The sequence below is a fragment of the Trichosurus vulpecula genome, chromosome 2 (assembly GCF_011100635.1).
Source record: "Trichosurus vulpecula isolate mTriVul1 chromosome 2, mTriVul1.pri, whole genome shotgun sequence".
Classification (NCBI taxonomy): Eukaryota; Metazoa; Chordata; class Mammalia; order Diprotodontia; family Phalangeridae; genus Trichosurus; species Trichosurus vulpecula.
The window spans coordinates 117,679,108-117,701,958 of record NC_050574.1 but is presented as its reverse complement, the minus strand read 5'-3'; the positions used below and the strand labels follow the sequence as shown (position 1 = coordinate 117,701,958).

The 22,851-nt window shown below is 39.9% G+C and overlaps 1 protein-coding gene across 1 annotated transcript in view; it reads right to left on the bottom strand.

Annotated features, from left to right (window-relative positions):
- ALG8 (ALG8 alpha-1,3-glucosyltransferase) overlaps positions 1 to 20,706 on the bottom strand; it is a 45,535-nt gene extending 24,829 nt beyond the window's left edge. Inside the window, exons 1-6 of the mRNA XM_036746071.1 lie at positions 20,517 to 20,706; positions 18,578 to 18,656; positions 12,996 to 13,189; positions 7,576 to 7,685; positions 3,962 to 4,029; positions 2,156 to 2,282 (exon numbers count right to left, since the gene is read on the bottom strand). Coding sequence (XP_036601966.1) covers positions 2,156 to 2,282; positions 3,962 to 4,029; positions 7,576 to 7,685; positions 12,996 to 13,189; positions 18,578 to 18,656; positions 20,517 to 20,626 — 688 coding nt within the window. The 5' untranslated portion in view covers positions 20,627 to 20,706. The remainder of the gene's footprint in view (positions 1 to 2,155; positions 2,283 to 3,961; positions 4,030 to 7,575; positions 7,686 to 12,995; positions 13,190 to 18,577; positions 18,657 to 20,516) is intronic.
- Between the last annotated feature and the right edge of the window lie 2,145 nt (positions 20,707 to 22,851).

Here is a 22,851-nt window from a genome sequence, read left to right as displayed (position 1 = left end):
GTCAAGGATGGTAAATGAGTTTTGAGCTTGTGTGACTGGGAGGATGGTGGTGCCTTTGAGGGTAATAGGGAATGTTTGGGAAAAGATAAGCTCTGTTTTGTACATTTTAAATTGAAGAAGCCTATGACATTCAGTTTGAAATGTCCAATAGTTGCTAGGAAAGATGCAAATCTAGAGGTGAGCAGAGAGGTCGGGACTGGATAAGTAGATTTGAAATTTACCAGCACAGAGATGATAACTAAAACCACGGAAGGACATGACGTCACCAAATGAAACAGAGCAGAGGGAGAAGAGAAGAAGGCCAAGGAGCTCCCACTGCAGAGCTATGTTTGACATTTTAGAATACAATTACCACATGGAATCATATAATTCAGAACTGGAAGAGCCCTCTGAGGTAATCCAGTCCAACCTCTTCATTTAGGAAACTGAGGCCCGGAGATGCTAAGTGACTTGAGCAGAGTCATACAGGTTACAGGTCACATAGATGGGATGATGACATTTCTTTAGTATGTGGAGGTTGGCAAAATGCCTTGCATGTTTGATCCGCACAACAACCGTGGGAAGCAGGTACTATTATTATTATTATTCCCATTTTACAGAGGTGGAGACGGAGGCTGAGAGATGTTAAGTGGCTTGTTCAGAGCCATACAGTTAAGTAAATGACAGAGGCAGGATCTGAACGCCAGTTGTCTTAACTCCGAGTACAGTTTGGCATCCACTTGTCCACATGGTTACTGGGATCTGCCTGAGGACCTCTGACTACAAATCTAGTATGTCATTTTTTGTCATTTTGTTACCTGTGTCTTATCCCCTAGTAGACAGTAAATTCCATAAGGGCAAGCCTCAGATTTTATCTCAGTTACTATTTTTAATAATAACTGGATTAAAATCTTTATTATTCAGTGATGCAAGGCTTACACAGTAGTTTGTTTTCTTTATTTCTTAATTTATTTTTTGGTTACATTTTAAGTTCTAAATTGTCTACCTCCCTCCCTCTCCACACTAAAGAAGGCCACCATTTGACAATGATATGTGTGTATGTGTTTGTATGCATGTATGCATGTGTGTGTGTGTGCACATACACGTATACATATGTATACATATAACCATATACAGTATAACCATACTGTAATTCTTTCTCTGGAAGTGTAGAGCATCTTCCTTCATTGATCCCTTGTAGCAGATGAGCATTTATAATACTCAAAATAACTTAGCTGTTCACAGTCATTCTTTGAACAATAGTTATTGCTATATACAACATTATCTTGGCTCTGTACATTACACTCTTCATTCTTTCTTTTTTTTTTTGCCAGGCAAGCGGGGTTAAGTAACTTGCCCAGGGTCACACAGCTAGTAAGTATCAGCTGTATGAGGCCTGATTTGAACTCCTGACTCCAGGGCCAGTGCTCTATCCACTGTGTCACCTAGCTGCCCCACTCTTTATTATTTCATGCAATTCCTTCCATGTTTTTAAAAAGTCAACCCTGCTCATCATTTCTTACAGCACAGTAGCGTTCCATTTCCCTCAATTTCCTACCTCCTTCAGGACATTTAATAAGTAGGTACCTGACATTCACTGTTGTTGAAATGAAGCACAGCCTAACAGAAAGAACACTGATGAAGCCTGGGTCTGCTACTTAAAAACAGTAACAATGACAGTCCACAAACTGGGCGTTTATTAAGGGCTTACTCTGTGCCAGGGGCTGTTCTAACTCTGGGGACATGCAAGTATAGTATTGTTATATGCCTTTTCAGACGAAGAAACTGAGACTCAGGACTCTGATATACCTACATACAATAACAGTTCAAGCTCAAGGCTTATAAATCCTACACAACAATTACCTTTCCTGGGAACCTGGACAAATCACTTCCATTTCCGAGGACCTTAGTTTCCTCATCTACAAGATGAGAGAGATGGGCTAGATCATCTCTAATACGCCGTCTAGTTCCAAAATTTCATAATTTCTCCCCTATGATTGTGTCCCAGGTGCCATGATGTGGAGGCAACGGAAGGAAGAAAGAGCAGATAAAAAGGGCAAAGAGTAGGTTGAATTACAGATTGGGAGATTAAGTTGCACCTGCAGGTGGAGTCTAAGTCTTAGGCCAGAAGAAGTCAGTTAAGGAAAAAAACCCAATGTTGATGACCAAAACTTGCCTGGTTTATTTGCAGTGAAACAGTAAGATCTCAGCAGATAGATGCCATAAGCTGGGGCCACATAAAGATAGATGTGCTTAAAATGCAGGAGAATGGCGAAGAGAAACGCTCCTTCCAAATGCCTTTTCTGGGAGATTCAAAAGAGAAAAGTTACCTGAATGTGTGCATGGTGGTCGGTGCAGTGATTCTAGCTAGTTTGGTATAGTGAATTTAGTGGGTGCAGATCATGATTAACACCCTTTCAGCAGCTCAGAGAATCCAATCCCCCTCACTCCCTTGGTTGTAAAATGCCTAGAAGAGCTTACTCTGTACCGCGTATCACTGTGGTATCAAGTCTGGGGGACACAGAGAGAGAAGTGAGACCATCCTGATGGCTGCAGGGGGTGGGTATTTAATACAAATGGCCCAGCCCACAGAGGAGGTCTCAGTTGCAGGGGGCTAGAAAGTCCCAAAGTAAGATCACACATAACATGGTATCATTAAGGACAGAAAACTATTACTTAGCATTTGACTAAGCACAATAAGACCTGAATTGGACTAGTCCTGGCTGACTAGTTTGTGTATTATCATAGGTATGGCAGAGAAAAAAGTGCTGGATTTGGACCAAAGTTCAAATCCCTACTCTGCTCTTTATAGACAGAAAAAAACCCCAAACAGTGTGACCATGGGAAAGTCACTTAGACTAGATGATGATTTCTAAGGTTCTCATATCTCTAATTCTTGTTCTAGATACCACTTGACTAGGACCTGATACCAGACACTGGCTCTGTCACTCTATGCTCAGGCCTGCCAACCTGGCCCTCTGCTCTGAGTGCTCCTGAATGGATTTTCCATTCTCTTCCTCCTTCAGAAACGGCCAATCCTCTATGGAGTCTTTCTGGATTTCCTCAGACAGAAATCACCTTTCCTCATTCCTCCCACAACATTCTGTACCTTGCTCATGCCCTTGCCAGGTTTTGTTTTCTATTACAGCTGGGTAGGGGTCACATCTCCTCTCTGAGGCTATAAATTCCATCAGGGCAAAGATGACACTTGATGTTTGCCTAAGCACATGGCACTGATAAAGAGGCAGAGAACATTACTAGACAGTCTCCATAATCACCAAGACCAAGGACTAGACTGGTACCTTGCTATGTTGGCAGTCAGCTGAAGGTACTCTTTTTTTTCCTTTCTAACAGGGCTGGTAGTTTCTAAAAAAGAGGTGAGTTAATAGTCCTGGAACTCAACAGAATTGTAACATAGACAATGAGATTTCTCATTTACTCTCGCTCTCCTGTCAATCTGACCAAAATAAGATGGAGAAGTACAACAGAGAAGAAACTGGGAAGCTTCCAATTCTCTCTTTGCTAAGATCCTGATTTATACTTATAACCTAATTGCAGGGCCAAACCATCATACTTATAAAAACAACTTTAAAAAAGATAGCTTTTAAGAAGAATGCTTTCTAGGGGACTTGGACAGCAAACCACCAGGGTCTTGGTTTCTTCCACCGTTCAACATCCCTCCAAGATGTTGAATGCAAAAGAAGCACAAGACCCTAAATCCGAATACAAGAATATCAATGCTTAGGACCTGCCCTGGCATGAAAACCCTTTGTAGTTCAAGTTCCTCTTCTCAAAAATGAGGAGTTGGTGGCCAATCTGAATACTGGGAAGGATAGCCATTAAGAGCTTTGCAAATTCACTTGAATCCACTGACTAAATTTATTGAGCATCCTCCTCACTGGAGCCTCTAAGAGTTAAAAAAGACTTATGTGTATTTTAAAAAGAAAAGAAAAATCCATGTCCACGTCCATTTTGTAGTTACCTGAAATAATCGGGCAATTGAAAGCAGCATCAATCCAAATAAAAAACCATTGTACTGAAAGTGAATATCTGGATTTGAGTGAAGGAAGGAGCATGGGAGATCCTGAATTCAATATGAACTGTGCCATCATGCCCAAAATAATGGAGAGGAATATGAACAGAAATAACAAAGGCTTTTAAAGATGATCTTAAGCACAGACTACTATTGGACTAAGCACAAGAAGACCTGACTTGGAGTCCTGGCTGACTAGTTGGTGTCTTATCATAGGTATGGCAGAGGAAAAAGTACTGGATTTGGACCAAAGTTCAAATCCCTATTCTGCTCCTTATAGATGGAAAAACCCCAAAACAGTGTGACCCTGGGAAGGTCACTTAGCCTAGACTAGATGATTTCTAAGGTCCTCGCAATTCTAATTCCTATGATCTCTCTGAGCCTCAGTTTCATTATCTTTTCAACATGAGGATTATAAGTAACCTATATCACAGGTTTGTAGTAAGAAGGATGTTCTTTCAACTGTAAATACTATATAGGTGTGAGCCAAGACTAACTCTACTTTCTGAATTTCCTTGACAAACATTTTGAATTATGGTCAATTACCTGATAAATTTCTTAGATTTCAGTTCAGAAAAGAAAAAACAAAGTTTCAATTCTTACTTTCTTAAATTCAGCATCAGTAGATTTTGACTTGTCAAAGTCAAAAAGTATTTTTTGATTAATAATAAGCCTTTAATATACAAGTTTGGGTGCATTCTGGTTTTGACTCTGCATAAAGAGCCTCTTAAGACGCTTATCTAATAAATTTATATCATCATCTCTGTCTCCTATACCATCCTCAAACTCACTTTTCCCTTCTAACTTCCATATTTTGATTGATTTGATTTGGATGATCATTCTACTTGTCATTCAGTTTGGAGATTACAGGGGGGCCCATCAGCAAAGCCTTATGGAGTAGTAGAAAGAACGAGACTTGAACTGAGATCTGAGTTTAACATACCCTCTGCCCTAGGTAATACAGCTGGTAAATGGCAATTAACCTCTTCTTAGACTGATCATTCCCTAGGGTAAATCACTTAGCTCTTTCCTTTCCCCTGGGCTGATCTAATAATGATAATGCATGGGGATCAGTATGTCTAAGCAGTTGCTCTCCTGGGAAATACACAGGAGGCAGGAGGGACACACTGAACAAATTTCCCACTTTTGGCCAATGGTATTAACAATCATGCCTCCATTAAGTCCTCCTCCAATGAATGATCATGGTGTGGAAGTTGCCCCGGAAGGCTAAGCCAAGTAGAGTAGAAGCTCTAGCAGGTTCTACTCAGACTGGAAAACCTTAAAGAAGGAACCAGAAACAGAATGGCTTTAACCTACTGTCTGAGGAGTAGCCTATGTAAGCATAGATAAGCTCCCAACCAAAGAAGGGTTAGTCATAGCAATTTATAAAGACCTTCTTCTGCTAAGAAGGGGCTCAGTCATTTTTCACAGGCGTCTGACTCCTTCTGATCCCATTTGGGTTTTCTTTGCAAAGATACTGGAGTGGTTTTTCTTCTCCTAGTCATTTTATAGATGAGGAAATTGAGGCAAACAGGGTTAAGTGACTTGATCAAAGTCATACAGCTGAGACCATATTTGAACTCAGGAAGATGAGTTTTCCTGACTTCAGGCCCAGCCTTCTATCCACTGTGCCAGCTAGCTGCCCTCTGCTAAGTAGAGAGAACTGCAAACTGCATTAAAACTACACTGATTACTGCACTTATTAAATCATGGAACCTTTAATTATTAAACTGACAGGACAGAAGCATGTAGACTGATTCTACCAACACAGAGTAAGCAAAATTCAGAGCAAAATGACTACATTCACAGGAAGGCTTAGATACCACTCACACTAACAAGCCCTATGGTGTTGTAGAAAGAGAGCGGGATGTAGAGACAGAAGAGACATGATTAGAATCCTGCCTCTAACACTAACTGGCTGTGTAACCGTGGGTAAGTCACTTCATCCATCTGTACCTCGATTTCCTCATCTGCTGAACGAGGATGATAATACTTAAAATACCTACCTCACAGTGTTGTTGCCAACTTTAAAAGCGCTATAGAAGTGTTGTATGTTATTAGCAGTATGGCACAGTGGAAGTGGTCCAGGATTTGGAATCAGAGGGCCTGCATTCTCTCCAGAGGCTGCTACTCAAATCCTAGGGACACAACTGTATGGCTTTCCCTACAATGAACGAAACTCTCTAAGCCTCAGTTCCCTTTTCAGTACAATGAAGACACTGGGTTCTGTGACCTCTAAGATCCCTTCCAGCTCTAGATCCATGACTCTATGGATCCTAATACAAAGGTTAGGGAAAAGCCAATAATAATAACCAATGTGAAAGAAAATACATTATTTTTAAGTCAAAGGTAGAAAAAAATAGCTCCGTTCATCGCAGAATTTTGGCCAACAGAGGAAATCACGCAAATTTGGATGTTGACATTTTACTTGCTACAGAATCACATTTCTATTTCACTTTAATGCTTACATTAAAAGCTTTCTTCATAACTTAAGTAGAGAGCTAATGTATTATTGTCCCCATTTTGGTCTGAGTTGCAAATGGCCAAACACCTGGTGAGTGTCACAGCCGGGCTTACACCCCAGGTCCCCTCACCTTAAGGTCAGCACTCTGGCCTTATACCTCATGTAAGGGGCCAGCGCAGCAGGGACACAATGCTCCTCTCATTGAAAGAGATGCAAAATATTTGTAGTGTACTCTTCGTCATAGTCCAACTACTCTTTGTCCTTAAAATTTAAAGACTGACAGAGAAGGGAAGCTTGGGTATAGCTCTGCTCCAACAAGACAACAAAAAATTACAGCAAGATGACTCCACCATTCAACCCAGAAGGAGGATGCAGTGGGAACAACAGCAGGCCTAGGAATTTGAGAGCAATATTAATAGCTTACATTGAGATTGCACTTCATAGTTACACTTTCTTCATGACAGCCCTGAGAGGTAAGTAGTACAAGTATTCATTATCTTTGTGTAGGGGGAAAATCTAAGGCAATTTGCCCACGGTTACATAGCTACTAAGTGGGAGTTCAACTCAGATCAACTGAAATCAAATGCAGTGCTCTTCCTGCTAATAGCTAACCATAATAATAACAACTTACTAAGCTAACATTTATATAGTCCTTAATATTTGAAAAGCATTTTACATATGTTATCTCATTTGATCATCACAACAATCCTGGGAGGAAGGTGCTATTTAACTCCATTTTACAGATGAGAAAAATGAGGGTGAGAGTGGTTTTAAGTAGTTTGCCCAAGTCCAGCACTCTATTCACTATGCCCCTCTAGACCAGAAGTTTTGACCTTGGACATGCTCAGTCCACTTGATGGTAGAAAGAGGAAAAAACATGTGCTAGATTTGGATTAGGTTTGGTAATAAAATTTTGGACATAAACATGATGAATAGTTACTACATTTTTGGTGATGAGAGAAAACAAACTTACCCAGTCCTATTAAACCTCAATAATCCAACAGAAAAGCTCAAATTTCAGTATGATCAACAGAAAGTATCAATCTTATACACAGTGTGTACATAAGTGAAGAAAACAAATACAAAATTAAAAGGATACGGTCCACAATGAGCAATCCAAAATTCCATAGAAGTAAGATCGAAAGAATAAATGTTGGCTTCTCTGTAAGTTCTTTTCCAGTTTTTTTCCCCTCTACACATTTGCAGCACCTACGGGAAAATATTCGGAAGGAATAAGGCAGAAATATCAGTAACTTTGTTATTATAAAAACGGATTATTATTTTAGAATTTACAGGATAGAATTTTAGAATTAGAAGGAAAAACTTATGACAACTCATATTTCTAAAGCACTTTTGAGGTTTACTTCCTCTTAACAATCCTGTGTGGATAGTACAAATATTATTATCCCTATTTTGGAGATGAGGAAGTTTAGTGATTTGCCCAAGGCAATAGAGCGTGGAAATATCTAATGTACAATGGAACTCAGGTCTCCTGACTCTTAAGTTTAGGGCTCTTTCCATCATACCACACTAAATTTGAGATTTTCCAGTCCAACTTCTATTCAAATCATGAATCCTGAACAAGGAGTCAACCAACCTTTAATTACTTTACATATAAATGCTTATATGGAAACATAAATGCTTAAGAGGTAGACCTGGAAAGGTCACAGAGAATCTAAGAGCAACAAGGGATTTTTAGTCCAACCTGTACTGAACCAACAAGAAATTATCCAGTCTTTGCTTGAAGACTTCCAATGAGGGGAAACTCACTGACATCTGAGGTGACCATTTCAATTTTGGATAGGTTTAAATTTTAGAAAGTTTTTCCTTATATTAAACCTAAACTTACTTCTTTGCAATTCCACCCATTACTCCCATAAACACCTAAGACAGCTATTATTACGTCCCCTATGAGTCTTCAGGTTAAGTGTCTCTAGTTCTTTCAGCCAATTCCAGGAATCGAAGTCAAGCTTATAGATCTAAAATTTATAAATTTAGCTCTCTTCTCAGGACATTTGTCCTTTTCAGTCCTGTAGCACATCTCCCATTCTCCACGATTTTTCAGCCATGAGCTACACCATGACCTTTGAAAGATCACCTGACAGAAGTCCAGTAATCACAACCCTCAGTTCTTTCAGTACCCTGGGGTTCAGTTCATATTTAGGTAGAGAAAAGAGAAGCAAAATAAGACTTGAAGAGTTACTTTTCTCTATCAACCATTAAGGCCCATCCCTCTGAGTAGGTGTGGTTGTCAAATCCTTTCTTTGACCTCTTCCTTTGCCTAGTAGAGTTAAAAAAAAATGTGCTTTTCTACACTACCATCTACTCCATATATCTCCATTTAATCCACATACATAAAAAGACTACATGAAATGTTTTGCTGAGATCTAAGCATTCTATTCGACACCCATGGTATTCCATTGACCTACCAGTTTTGTTACCTCTCCCAAAAAAGAAATGAGATTAGTTTGGCTTGACTGGTTCTTAATAAATATACTGACTTTTAGTGACCATTGATTCCTCAGTTTCTAAGTATTTACAAATCACTGTAATACTGTATTCTGGAATTCTACAAGGAAAAAGTCAAGCTCTGACACCAAGGAAGAAAAAAGAAAAGTTGCCACCACCCCTTCTTTGCTCAATTTATGGAGAATATGAGTGTGAAACACTGAATATATTATCAGATTGTCTCTTTCAGCTCTTAAATCTAAGATACGATGTTCTAATGATGCACTAGTTAGTTTTGTCAAACTGTTTTCTTTGTTAGAGGGTATGGCTCTCTGGGAAGGGGAAAAGATGAGGGACAGATGTGGAAATAAAGGTAATATAAATACAAAAGATATCAATATAATTTTTTAAAAGTCAAACTCACAGGTTTGTAATTTGTAGAGCCCACCCTTTAATCCTCTTGAGAAATGGGACATTTGCCCTTCTTAAATCCTATAGCACACATGCCATTCTCAAAACATTTTTAGCAATTGCCAACTAGCTTAGCAATCCCATCTAACTGTTTGTTCAGTACTCTAGCATATAGTTTATTTGGGCCTAATGCAAAGAAGGCAGCATTCTGATGGGTTTTCATTACCTGCTAACCATTTTTGTTCCATTCTTTCTCAACCAAGGAACAATTTCTTTGGAAGAGATGACGGACAAAATAATAAGAGTTCAGTAGTTTCCTTTCTCACCATTTTCTATAATCTACTGCTCACCTAAAGCAGTGATCCTGTCCATTCTTTGATCTTTCTCTTACCTTTAACAGAAGTCAAAAAAAAAAAAACAAAACCCCTTACTGGTGGACTTGTGACCAGTTTCTGCTTTTTCTGTGGTTTAGCACTCATAATACAATTCTTACAGGACTGTACTACTACTTGTATTCATTTTTTGTTATTTCCCTTTACATCCATTTTCTCTACATATATTTTTAAAACCTGATTTTATTGATGGATCCCCTGTATATTCACATTGGTTTCTTTAGAGAGTTCACCCTTTTCTCTCCTCAATGGAGTAATTTCTGCTTGTGAATTCAGAATTTCAATCTTGAGAAAGATTCCTATTAGACTTGAGTAAACTTCTTGTGCGAAATATTAGGCCAGAGGTGTCAAAAACTGGCCCGTAGGTTGCATGTGATATGCAACATTCCCAAGTATGGCTCGAACCAGATTAAAAGGTAGTGGGGGCAGGGAGAATAAATAAGAAAAAACAAATACTATTAATATATGGTTTTCTAAGTCAAGAGGCAGCCCACAGGGATCCGGAAGTATGGTTTAGTGGTCACTGAACATATCTGGGTCTGACACCATTGTATTAAGCCATTAGCCCTTCCTGATCTTTCCTTTGAACCCTTGGAAATCTGTTCTATCAAAATCTAAGATGCACATAAGACTATGCATAGCTTTTCACTCCTCCATCAGGAAATCTATGATGGAGTAGTTCTTGCTTCCAAAATTCCTGTATTCAACAATTCCTACTTCAACAACCAGTTTCTTCTTGTTAGTGCAGAATAGGCTTTACTGATTCCTCTACTTTTGAAGGATAAAATTATTCTTTAGGTTAAGCCATGGATTTATGAATAGCTCTGCTCTTTGGTGATAATTTGGGGAGATTTCAAGAAGATTATATATAGATAGCTTAATTCTGGCACCTGGGTTCAAATGTCAGGCCTGCTACTTTCTACTTGTGTGATCTGTGGCAAATCATTCTTTTCAATTTCCTGATCTGGAAAATGAACTAGATGATTTCTAAGGTCTCTGGCAGCAATAAATCCTATGATCTAAGTGAACTACTTCCTTAAAAATAGCCCCTCCATTCCTTCGCTCTACTGATTGGATACATGGAGTCTCAAGGGTAATTTGAAAAGATGACCTAACATATCTTAATTAGTCAGTAATGGAGCCTGAAAAAGACCTCAGAAATAATTCTACTCTACTTTCTAAGCCATACTGCTTCTAATGAATATTTTCAATTTAGACCTTTTTGTTTTTAAACTAACCATAAAATTCTGAGAATTTGGAGGGCACAGTATGTTTTAAAAGTGAAGATGTGGAAAAACAGACTATCATGGGCTACTTTACAGTTATACTGACCAAATTAAGAACAGGATATACTGTCAACTCTTGATTATCTGAATAATATCCAAATCACTTGTACTTGAATGTAGAATGGATTTTTGTACTTGCACATTCTAGAAACTTACAGGCTTCAAGCAAAATAATATTAAATCCTGGAGGGACTATACATTAATTTACTTATTTCCATTTTCTCCTTTGCTTAATCTATCCTAACTGTTGGGTAGAACAAAATTTAAAGTCATTCAAGGTGCAAAGGTCAGTACAAATACTACCTTCTCCACAAAAGCCTTCCCTAGATCCCTCTAGCTAGTAATAACATATGACCCTTGACTTCCCCTTTTTATAATCCTCTAGCATACTCACTTGTGTTCTATTTTGCATTATTGCTCTCTGTGTATCTGTCTTATCTTCCTTCTAGATTCTAAGCTCCATGAGGGCACAGACCATATCTTATTTATCTTGTTTTCTTCCCCAGTGTCTAGTACAGGACCTTGTACATAGCAGGCCTTTAAAAATATCTGTTGAATAAAAATGAATATTTGCTGTCTGATGTACAGTTTCCCAAGAAGGCAATCAAGATCTTTGGTTTAAAAGAAATAATAGCTTATATTTATATGGTGTTTTAAAGGTCTGTAAAGCATCATACATACTTTATAATAATAATAATAATAATAATAATAATAATGATGAAAATAACCAGCATTTATATAGCATCTAGTATATGCCAGGTACTGTGCTAAGTTCTTTTTATAAATCTCATTTGATCCCCAAAATAACCTTGGGAGGTAGAAGTTATTATTATTAACCCCATTTTACAGATGAGGAAAAGAGGCAATGGGAAATTAAGTGGCTTGCCCAGGGTCACACAGCTAGCAAGTGTCTGAGGCTGTATTTGAACTCAATTCTTCCCTGGCCTAGGGCTCTATCCACTGTACCACCTAGATGCCTTGATCTCCTTTGACTGAAGAAGAAAGTTCAAATCCCATTCCCTTCTAGCTACTGAGAGACTGTATATTGAGATGGTAATTTTTTAAGTTGAAAGGAAGATTTCCCTCTAAAAAGAAAATGATGCCACTAGCCAAAGTTGACTGTATTTGACTTTTTCTTTCCCTTTGTATTTCTTTGTCCTTTTCACTATAGTCCTCCATTAAAAAAAAAAAAAAAGTTTCTTTTTGAGGAAGAGGCTGTATGGCATACTTGCAAAGGGTAAGAGGTTTAGAATTCTAACCTAGGCTCAAGTTCTATTTCTGTTACTATGTGTCCATAGGCAGGACCATGGATAATTTCCCTTTTCTGGGCCTCTGTTCTCTTCTCTGTAAAATGGGGGTGGCAGGAGCGTACTAGATGTTTTCTAAGGTCCCTTCCAGCTCTGACATTTTATACTCGAAGCTAAGATCAAACGAATTATTTTCCTTTCTTAGAATTTAGACCCTCCCTATTTCTTTTATAAGTCCTTGTGATTTTCTGTTTTGAATATCATTACCTGAATTTGTGTCAGATCTTTCAACAGGTTGTTACTTTCACTTATATCTGATTTATCCAGGCTTCCAGCTTGATGCCTAGAACAGGATCCCTACACTGAATATACATTTGAGGCTTCACAAATTTTTTTTTTTACTTTAACTACATGTTCTACATCAGGGCTGTCCAAAATGCACGGCCATAAGTGCGATTTATGCAGCCGGCCTACAAGCACAGAACCTTATACAAATGCTTTAGTAAACGAAGCTGAGCTACCGCAGAGCTCTCACTAACATGGCAAATTAAAATATATTGTCTATTGTTTCAATAAAAACTTACAGTTGGACATAATGTACAATACAGTTGAGAATTTCTGGAGCCCTTACTGCCATAGGAATGTTGTTGTTAAAAAAATAAGACATAAGAACAAATTAAACTATGAAACACTATTTTTCCCTCTACCACACAAGAATACAATCCTTGAACTTACTCATAGACTGCATATATAAAGAGGACATCTGTAAAGATGACGGAAAATCTCTGGAAAAGTACAGTTCTAGGACTGGCATAATTCAAGTTCTGTATATTGAGCATCTCTGGGTCAAAAACTTTGGCAATGTGTGACAGTCCATATTCAAACCATGCAAAAAATGGAGGGTAATCCAAAGTCCATTCTGAAGTTGCCTATGGTCAAAGGAAGAGAACACACACACACACACACACACTCAAAGTCAGAGATGAAAGAAGTAAAAACAAAGTACAAATCTTTTAAAAACACATCACTTTTTAGAAAGTAAAATTAAATCAAACTACCTTTAAATAGGATATAAACCAATATAATGCAAGCCCCTTAAAGAGCTAAATGCAAATGGCATGTCCTCCAGGAAACCTTCCCTGATCTCATTTGGTGACCCCTTCCCTTTTAGACATCACAGAGTACTTGTTTAGGGCTAATGCACATCTCAAGTACAACTGTGTTGTTGTAACAATAATCTTATGTCTGCAATGTAGGGCACTCTAAGATTTGTCAAGAACATTTTCCTCATTACTCTGCGAGATAAATAGTACAAACATTATTTTCCTCATTTTATAGGTAAAAGAGCTGACCACTGTGACCTGACTACTGTAAGTAATCTGAAGCAGGATTTGAACTTAGTTCTGCTGACTCTAAGTCCAGCACTTTCCACCATACCACACTTTCTTACATATCTTGTGTTGATCAGTGCCTTACCCCACAACTAGATTGTAAACTCCATGAAGGCAGAGACTCCGTCTTATCCAAACTTTGTATGGTTCTCCGTAACATCCCTAACATTCTAGGACAGCATGACATTTTTTAAAATTGAATTTTTTAAAAAAATTTATTTTTAGTTTTCGACATTTGCTTCTATAAGATTTTGAGTTCTAAATTCTCCCCCCTTTCCCCTCCCCCAAAACATCATGAACTCTGATATAGGCTATAAATGTACAATCATATTAAACCTATTTCCATATTAGTCATGTTGTAAAGAAGAATTAGAACCAAAGGGGAAAACAATGAGAAAGAAGAAACCAAAAAAAAAGAAAAAGAAAAAAGAAAACAGTATGCTTTGATCTGCATTCAGACTCCATAATTCTTTCTCTGGATGTGGATAGCATTTTCTATCATGAGTCTTCTGGAATTGTCTTAGATCCTTGCACTGCCGACAATAGCTAAGTCTATCAAAGATGGTCATCACACTATGTTACTGTTATTGTGTACAATGTTCTCCTGGTCCTGCTCACTTCACTCAGCATCAGTTCATTCAAGTCTTTCCAGGTTTTTCTGAAGTCAACCTTCTCATCATTTCTCATGGAACAATAGCATTTCATTACATTCGTATATTATAATTTGTTCAGCCATTCTCCAATTGATGGGCATCCCCTCAATTTCCAATTCTTGGTCACCACATAAAGAGATGCTATAAATATTTTTGCACATATGTGTCCTTTTCCCATTTTTATGTAAAACTGAATTTTTAAAAAATTATCAAAAATTTAATTTTTCTGCCACCCACCTTCCCTCTTTGAAAAATTTAAAAAAAAAACCTTTTAATAAATATGTATAGTGAAGCAAAGCTAATTTCCGTACTGCTCATATCCAAAAATGTATGTCACTAATGTACTGCTGGTGGAGTTGTGATCTGGTCCAATCATTCCAGAGAACAATTTGGAACTATGCTGAGAAAGCTATTAAATTGTGCATACCCTTAAATCCCATGACAATGCTACTAAGTCTATGCCCCAAAGAGATCAAAGAAAGACCCATATGTACAAAAATATTTATTACAGCTCTTTTTGTGGTACCAAAGAATTGGAAAGTGAGGAGATGCCCATCAAATGGGGAACAGCTGACTAGGTTATGGTATAGGAATGTGACAGAATTCTATGGTGCTGTAAGAAATGATGAAAAGATGGTTTCAGAGAAACCTAGGAGGACTTATGTGAACTTATGCAAAAGACTGGGGGTCTCTGATCAACACAATGACCAACGACAATTTCAAAGGACTACAAATGAAATATGCTATCTATCTCCAGATAGAGAGTTAATGGACTCAGTAAAGACTGAAACATTTTCTTTTCTTTTTTTTTTTTGGACATGGCTAATATAGGAATTTATTTTGCATTACCAGACATATTGTAATAGATTTTGTTTTTCTTACCTTCTCAATGGGTTGGGAAAGGGGTAAGAGAAGGGAAAGAATTTAGAACTGAGAGCAAAATAAAACTGAATTTTAAAAAAAGACAATGTAAGTTTCAGAGTTGTGTTGAACTATATTGATACCAACAAACTGCTGGTTTTATGTTTATTAATTTAGTTTTATCTTGTTAAAATGCTGAGGGTTTTACAGAAGATATTTTGTATGTTTATTTTTGTTGACAAACTTAATTTGTTTATTAAGTTTACAGTAAAATAAAGGTATATATACTTCCAAACAGTGAAGAATGGTTGTAGAACCATAGGTATAGGATGTCAGAGGTTTAAGATCTATACAAATACAACCACAAAATACTGTTTACAGGATTAAAGACAGACCTAAATAACTACCAAAATGCTAATTGCTCATGGGGAGGCAAAGGCAATATATTAAAAAAGACAATAGTATCTAACGGATTACCTCTTTTAGGGAACAAAGTGGTACATTAGTATCTTTAAAAGTTTAATGCATGTAAAGCAAAACAAGCAGAATATGAATTGTATACATGTTGCTTATAGATATATAGTTTGTTAACTGTAGCTTTCTGTGTATGTGCGCGCGCGTGTGTGTGTGTGTGTGTGTGAGAGAGAGAGAGAGAGAGAGAGAGAGAGAGAGAGAGAGTGAGTGAAAGAGAAATAAGAGTTTGGACATTCTTACTATGGCTTGTACTGTGCTTGGTTAATGGTTCTGATCTCACTTTGTAATCAGGGCTATCCCAGGTAGTAGCCATGGTAATGTTTAACCAAGTGCTCTCTCAATGGTCACTGGCGTACCCAGGGGTCACCTTTGACCAAAAGGGGTGAATGTTAATGAATATTAAGGGGTCCCCTGAACTTGTCCTTTTGAGTTCCCATATTTTCCAGAAACATAGGACCCAGAGCATGCAAAAGGCTCTGAATATGTCAAGGACAAAGGCACGCCCGCCCCCGCCCCAGCCAAGATGACATAATTTGTTGTCTGTACCCCAAGCTGGACTTCCTGTGTGTCTTTGAAAAAGAGAAAAATGACAAAAGTTGTAGGGACTGCAGGAAAACAGGCATACTAAGGCACTGTTGCAGCTGTGATGGCTCCAGCCATTCTGGAAAGCAATTTGGAACTACGGTCCAAAAGTTACCACCTAAGTGTACGTGCCCTTTGACCCAACTATACCTCAACTTGGTCTATACCCCAAAGAAATCAAAGAAAGAGGAAAAGGACCTATATGTACAAAAATGTTTAAAGCTGCTCTTTCTCAAAGTGACCAAACACTGGAAACTAAGGAGGTGTCCATCCACTGGGAAATGGCTGAACCAATTGGTCACTTAATCTCTCAGTCTCAGTTTCCTCATCTGCAAAATGGAAATAATGATGGCACCTGCTTCCCAGGGTTATTGTGAGGGTAAAATGAGATAATCTTTGTAAAACACTTTGAACACTTCATTAATGCTGGCTATGATGATGCTCATGATATAAGGAAGGCAGTGGAACATTATGATGCTATAAGAAATGAAGGGAATAGTTTCAGAGAAAGTTTGGAATACTTGTGAAGTGACAGGAACTGATGCAGACTGAAGTGAGCAGAATCAGGAGAACAATATACATAACAACATTTTAAAGGCAAACAATTTCAAAAGACTTTAAAAGTCTGATAAATGTAATGACCAACCATAATTCCAAAGGATCTATGACAAAACATGGTACCTACCTACTGAAACAGAGGTAATGGACTCAGGGTGCAGAATGCGACATGTATTTTTTGGACAATGGTAATAAAAGAATCTGGTTTACTTGATTTTGCATATTTGTTAAAGGGGTTTGGTTTCTCTTTTCTTTTTCAATGGGGGAAGGGAGGTAAAAAAGAAAGAAAATGCATTTTTATTAATTAAAAAATATTTAAAAAATACTACAAATGACTACACAGATTAGAAAGTCACAGACTATTGCCTGCAAAGGTGCCTTAGGGGATATCTAATCCAACTGCCTGATTTTAAAGGGTAAAAAAGAGCCCTACAGAGGGAAGTAAAGTCACCTGGGCTACCTTGGAGATGAGGAGCTAGTTTCTTGGGAAAGCCTTAGCTTCTTTAAAATAAAGATGCCAAACACAAGAATAAACAGAAGAGTAGTTAGGAAGGTGAGTTCCTGGTGAAGGCTGGAGACAGAAGGCAAACTGAAGCCCAGAAGAGTAAAATAGCTTACCCATAGTCATGCAGTTAGTTATTAGAGAATCAGGATTAAAACCCAGGCCTCCTCATGTGTACACCATTGCTTTTTCCACTACAAGCCATCATATTTTAACAATAAAAGTCAAGGACAGTCCCCTTTATTCAAGAACGAAGATATAATACAAAATGTTACTACTCTTCCAATTTTATGAATTAAGAAATTTTGAAGTAGGTGATTTACTCAGTGATAAAGTTAAGGAGAATCATGAAAAGAATCAAATTAAACTTTATTTTGTTATTTAATGGAGGAGAAATTGGATAACTAGAATAGCGAAGGAAGTTGAATCTGTGTCAAAAAAGGATTAGTTTAAGGCATGAGGTCTGCCTGGCCTGGAGAAGAGAAGACTCTGGGGGATATGAAAGCATGCTAAACAGCAGCAAAATAAAGGTAAAGTTGACTGAGTCCAAAGTCAAAGGACCTGTTTCAAATTTTGCCTCTGAGGCTTAACCTGTGTGACCTTGGGCAAGTCATGTAACCTCTTTGGGCCTCATTTTCCTCATCTGTAAAATGAATCAACTGGACTAGATTCTGAAATCTCTTCCACTTCTAGATTTATGATCTTACGATAGCTGTTTTCAGATATTTGAAGGGCTGGCACGAAGGAATTAGAATTGTTCCGTTTGGCCCTAAAGAGAACTGGGAGCTACACGTAAAATTTGCATGGAGGCAAATTTGGCTTTGATGTTAGGAAGAATTTTCTAAAACTTTGTCAAAAGTACAATGGGCTGTCTTTGGAATAAAGGGTTTTCCCCTCCTTAGAAGTTTTCAAGTAGAGGCTAGATGGCCATTTGAGGGCATTTCTCACTCAGGTATCCACTAGAGATCTCTTCCAACTCAGAAGCTGTGAGGTTCTGTAACTGAATTAGGTAATCCTGGAAACTATTTTCTCCTCATTGATTCATATTCAGGTTGTATCAAATTCCCCATTGGAAAAAAGATGATACATGTTTAACATTGAAAAACAAAACATGGGGCAGCTAGGCGGCGCAGTGAGTAGAGCACCGGCCCTGGAGTCAGGAGGACCTGAGTTCAAATCCAGCCTCAGACACTTGACACATGCACTAGCTGTGTGACCTTGGGCAAGTCACTTAACCCCGATTGCCCTGCCAAAAAGCAAAAAAAAACCAACCAAACAAACAAAAAACATATTTACCTCATAGTACCATTGTGATACTGGTAAACTGTGAGTGATGGCAAGCCAGTTCCTGTGTACTTCAAAATCTGTAGAATAACTGCCAAAAAGAAAAAAACCCAACAACAAAATAAACCCTTTCATTAAGAAATTAAATCTATGATAAAGGATTGTACTTTAGTTTCAGATTCTCATTCTAAGGGGCTATATATTTCCTAATACAAAATTTATACTACAAAAAGACATTAAATATATATATATGCACATACGTACATATACAAATACATATGTGTGTGTGTGTATGTGTATATATATATGAAATCTAGTTTTGCAATGTAACACTATAACAACTCACTCATCTAAAGGTCAGTTGGGGCATCCTCAACATCCTAAAACCTAATCATAAACCCAAGAGTAAAGGGAAAAGGCCTCTAACCAGGCAAAACAACCATCATAAATCCCAGGCGTTTCACTTCAAGTGAGGGTCTTTTACTCAAAGGCTAGACACACTATTTTACATATAATTTTTACAAGCTGAGTTATTTTTTTAAAGTATACAGTAAGCTAGGAATGAAAAAATCCTGCCGCAGGGAGAAGCGTCAGGTGACAGTAGAAGACGGGGAAAAGGACTACAAAATTAGATATTAGAACTAAAAGCCCGGTGGTCTGGGGTCATCTACCTCAAAGACCTCTAAAAGTCAAAGAAGGTTGTGTAAGGTTTAAAGGAGGAAGCAGGGCCTCAGCTGTGTTTTTCAAGAACGTCAGGGATTCTAAGAGGAAGACTTTAGAAAGGAGCGCATTCCACACAGGGAGAAATGTCTGTTCGCAGGTGTGAAGGCAGGGGCTAGAAGCGGGTCCGAGGGGGTTCGCTAGCAGGCAGTGTGACTGAACAGGTGCATGACGGGTGATGTGAAATAAGACCATGAACCCAAGGGGTGACGGATGGTGGGAAGATGCCACAACGAGACACCCGTGTTTCACCCTGGGGGCCGCAGAGACGCGGTTTTAGCGCATCAGTGTGACGGACCGCGCGGAATCCACTTGGGACGGTGCTGCGGCAGCACAGGCGGGAGGCGATGACAGGGTGGGCAGGGCGGTGGGCGCTGGATGCAAGAGATCCGCGGGGTGACAAGGTCTGACCGCTCCTTAGACGCGGGGGCCGATGGGAAGAGAAACAAGCCCCGGATGATGCCGAGGTTGCAAAAGGCCATCCAAGTCAACGTGAGCATCTTACATCAGAAGCTGTGGCCCCGTGAGCCGACCCATACTCTAGGGACAGACTCTAGGGTCCGGTATGAGCTCCCCAGCGGGCATGTAAAGCCGTGGGTGGCCTGGCTGTCACCTCTCCTCAGGCTACTTAAGAATTCATCCCTCCCCTTCGTGCCCTCCACGATCCTATTAAACAAAGGTGTTTAATAAATGCTCACTGACTCATCGGATAGAGCCGCAAGGCCCTCTGAATACAGTCAGGGCTGGGAGGACCTTAGAACACAGGCTGTCGGGTGGTTTCATTTGCACCCCGGGCTTGTAGGGCGCCTGGTATACATAAGGGCTTAGTAAAATGCTTACAGGATTGAATAGAATGGAGGCAACTTAGTGTGGCCGAGCTTGGAGACAAGAAGACCCGGATTCAAACGCGGCCTCACGCACTTCCTAGCAGTGTGATCCTGGGTTTAACGGTCACTTCACCTTCCTGCCTCAGTTTCCCCGCCTATAAACCAAGGGCTCTGCACTCGATAGCCTCTAATCTGAACCCAAGACCTCCTCGGCGGCTGACGCCGCGGAACCCAGGTGCAGACTCTGGGGCCCCAGGGGACCGCGGGGCTCCTTCCCATCACCCGGATGTCCCTCCCCCTCCCCTGCCCAAGAGCCGGAGATAAGGGTGGGGCAGGGCCGACCCCCCAGCCCCCGAGCCCTCCCGCCCTCAGGCCCCGGCCCGCTCTCCCTCCCAGCCCCTTACTAGGCGGGTATGAGGAGACATTTGAGCAGAGAAACCCCGAGCGCCAGCGACAAGAAAGCCAGCCCGCCGCCACGGCCGCCGCCTCCGACAGCGGCCCTGGACGCCGCCATTTTGGCCCGCTCCCGCTCTTTCAATTAACTTTATCAGCAGCTCCCAGGAACACAAACAGCTGCCCCGGAGACTGCCTGGACGCATGCGCAGAAAAGTTCTTAGCGGGCGTAGGGAGGAGAGGGGGATGGGCTGTTTTGAATTTCCCGCGTTGACCAGCCCCCTCCCTCCCTTCTTTCTTTCTTTCTTACTCCCAGCCCCGACCTGGGTTCAGCCCTATTAGAGAAGGGCTACACTGCGCCTGCGCCTCCCCATGCGCTTGCGCAGTCCCTGGGAAATGCTGTCGTTAACCAAGTCTTGTCAGTCATCTTTTCTGATTGTGCTACCCATCTGCTTCTCTCACACAACCCCCACTTACATGGAGATCATAGGTTTGGAGCTGGAAGGGTCATTAGAGGCCGCCTAGTCCAACCACCTCACTTTACATGTGAGGAAACTGAGGCTCTGCTTGCCCAAGGTCACCCAGATAGTGAGGAGAGAAGCTGGCATTTGTAGCCTGCCTCTGCAGAGCCCTTTCCGCCAGACCTCTGAGGAGAAAATTCTCCCTCCTACCGAGGAGGACTGAGATGTGGGGTGGTGGAGACCTTACATAAATACAACACATCACCCTTTCACTCTGCCCACAAACATGTCTTTTGCCTTTCTTGGTATCCTCAGTGATTAACACGGTGCCTGGTACACAGTAGGCGCATACTAAATGTTTACTGACTGATGACCTAAATTCAGGAAAATACACTGAACTGATCATTCAAGACTCAACCTAAAGGGATTAATTCAGAGCATGGACATCTGTAAAGCCTGGGGTCCTAATGTTCCTTTTTGACCTCATGGCTCTCATTTTCAACAATTTGTTTTTAACTTAATAAGCTAACACACATAAAACATTAATATATTACTATACATACATTAATATATTACTATACATACATTAATATATTATTGTTGTTGTGTCTTTTTCCGTTTTAGGGTTTTCTTGGCACAGTAGTTTTGATAGGGGATGGGATTGGCACTGGACCCCTAAAAGGAAAAGACTGTGTATTTGGGACCTGAACCCAGGCACTCAGCCCATCCCAGTCAATAATCCTTTTAACTGCCCTTTCATCGTGGACCTCATTGTCTGCATCTGGCCCCACTCCAGGCTATTTCCCACCCTTAAATCCCATCTAGATCTTCCCACTGTCTGTCTGTATAAAAGTGCCCTTTCCCCCATTAAACTGCTCAGATTCTTAAAATCTGGCCCTCTTCTATTGGCAACACAATAAACCTTGTCCCTGACTGAAAGAAGGTTTGAGTGATCGAATTCTTTCTAGGCAGACCCACGCCCTTTGCCCTTTGCCCATTTCAGAGTTCCCAGAACCCCTGGACCACAACAGTTTGCCATTTCCTTCTCCAGCTCATTTTTACAGATGAGGAAACTGAGGCAAACAGGGTAAAGTGACTTGCCTAGGGTCACACAGCTAGGAAGTGTCTGAGGCCAGATTTGAACTCAGGAAAATGAGTCTTCCTGGTTCCAAACCAAATGCTCTATTCACTGAGTCATTTAGCTGCCCCCAAAAGTACTATTTGAGATGGAGGTGTAACCAATTTCTTGAAGCAATCATGTCATGGATTGTTACTAGGCATCATTTTAGAAGGCTTAGATCAATTAGTAATGGGGCAGGCAGTGCTAGGCATTGTGTTTAGTGCTAAGGATATAAATAACAGGCAAGAAGAAAGACAGTCCCTGTCCTCAAGGAGATTACATTCTAACGGGGAAAACCACTCATAAAAGGAAGCTGAAAAGCTGGGAGGTGGTGAGGGTGCTCACATGGATGCACAGAGGCCAAGTCAATAGATTCAGAAGTACAGTAGGGAGAAGATTGAAGCGTGGCTAACCTAGGTCCATCCCTAAAACGGACTTTCCCACTCCCCCAGGGAACTCACCAGTGGGAGAAAAAGGCCTTGCCGTGGTGGAGAAATGTTCCAAGAGAAGTTGAGTTAGAAGCACAACCTGCAGGAGAGTAAAAAATTGTAATCAAAGCTTAATGTAATTAATTATGTAATTAAATTCATGCAGTCTAAATGTGTTTTTCCTCTGATCATGTGTGTCATTTTGTACTTCCCAAACATTTTTTTTGCACCTCTTTAATGCATTGGAATTATAATATTGTACATTCTTCCCTGCAGTGGCCTTTCTTACTGTATAATTCTCCAATGGCTTCCTGGTATAATTTTGTAGATGTCAGTA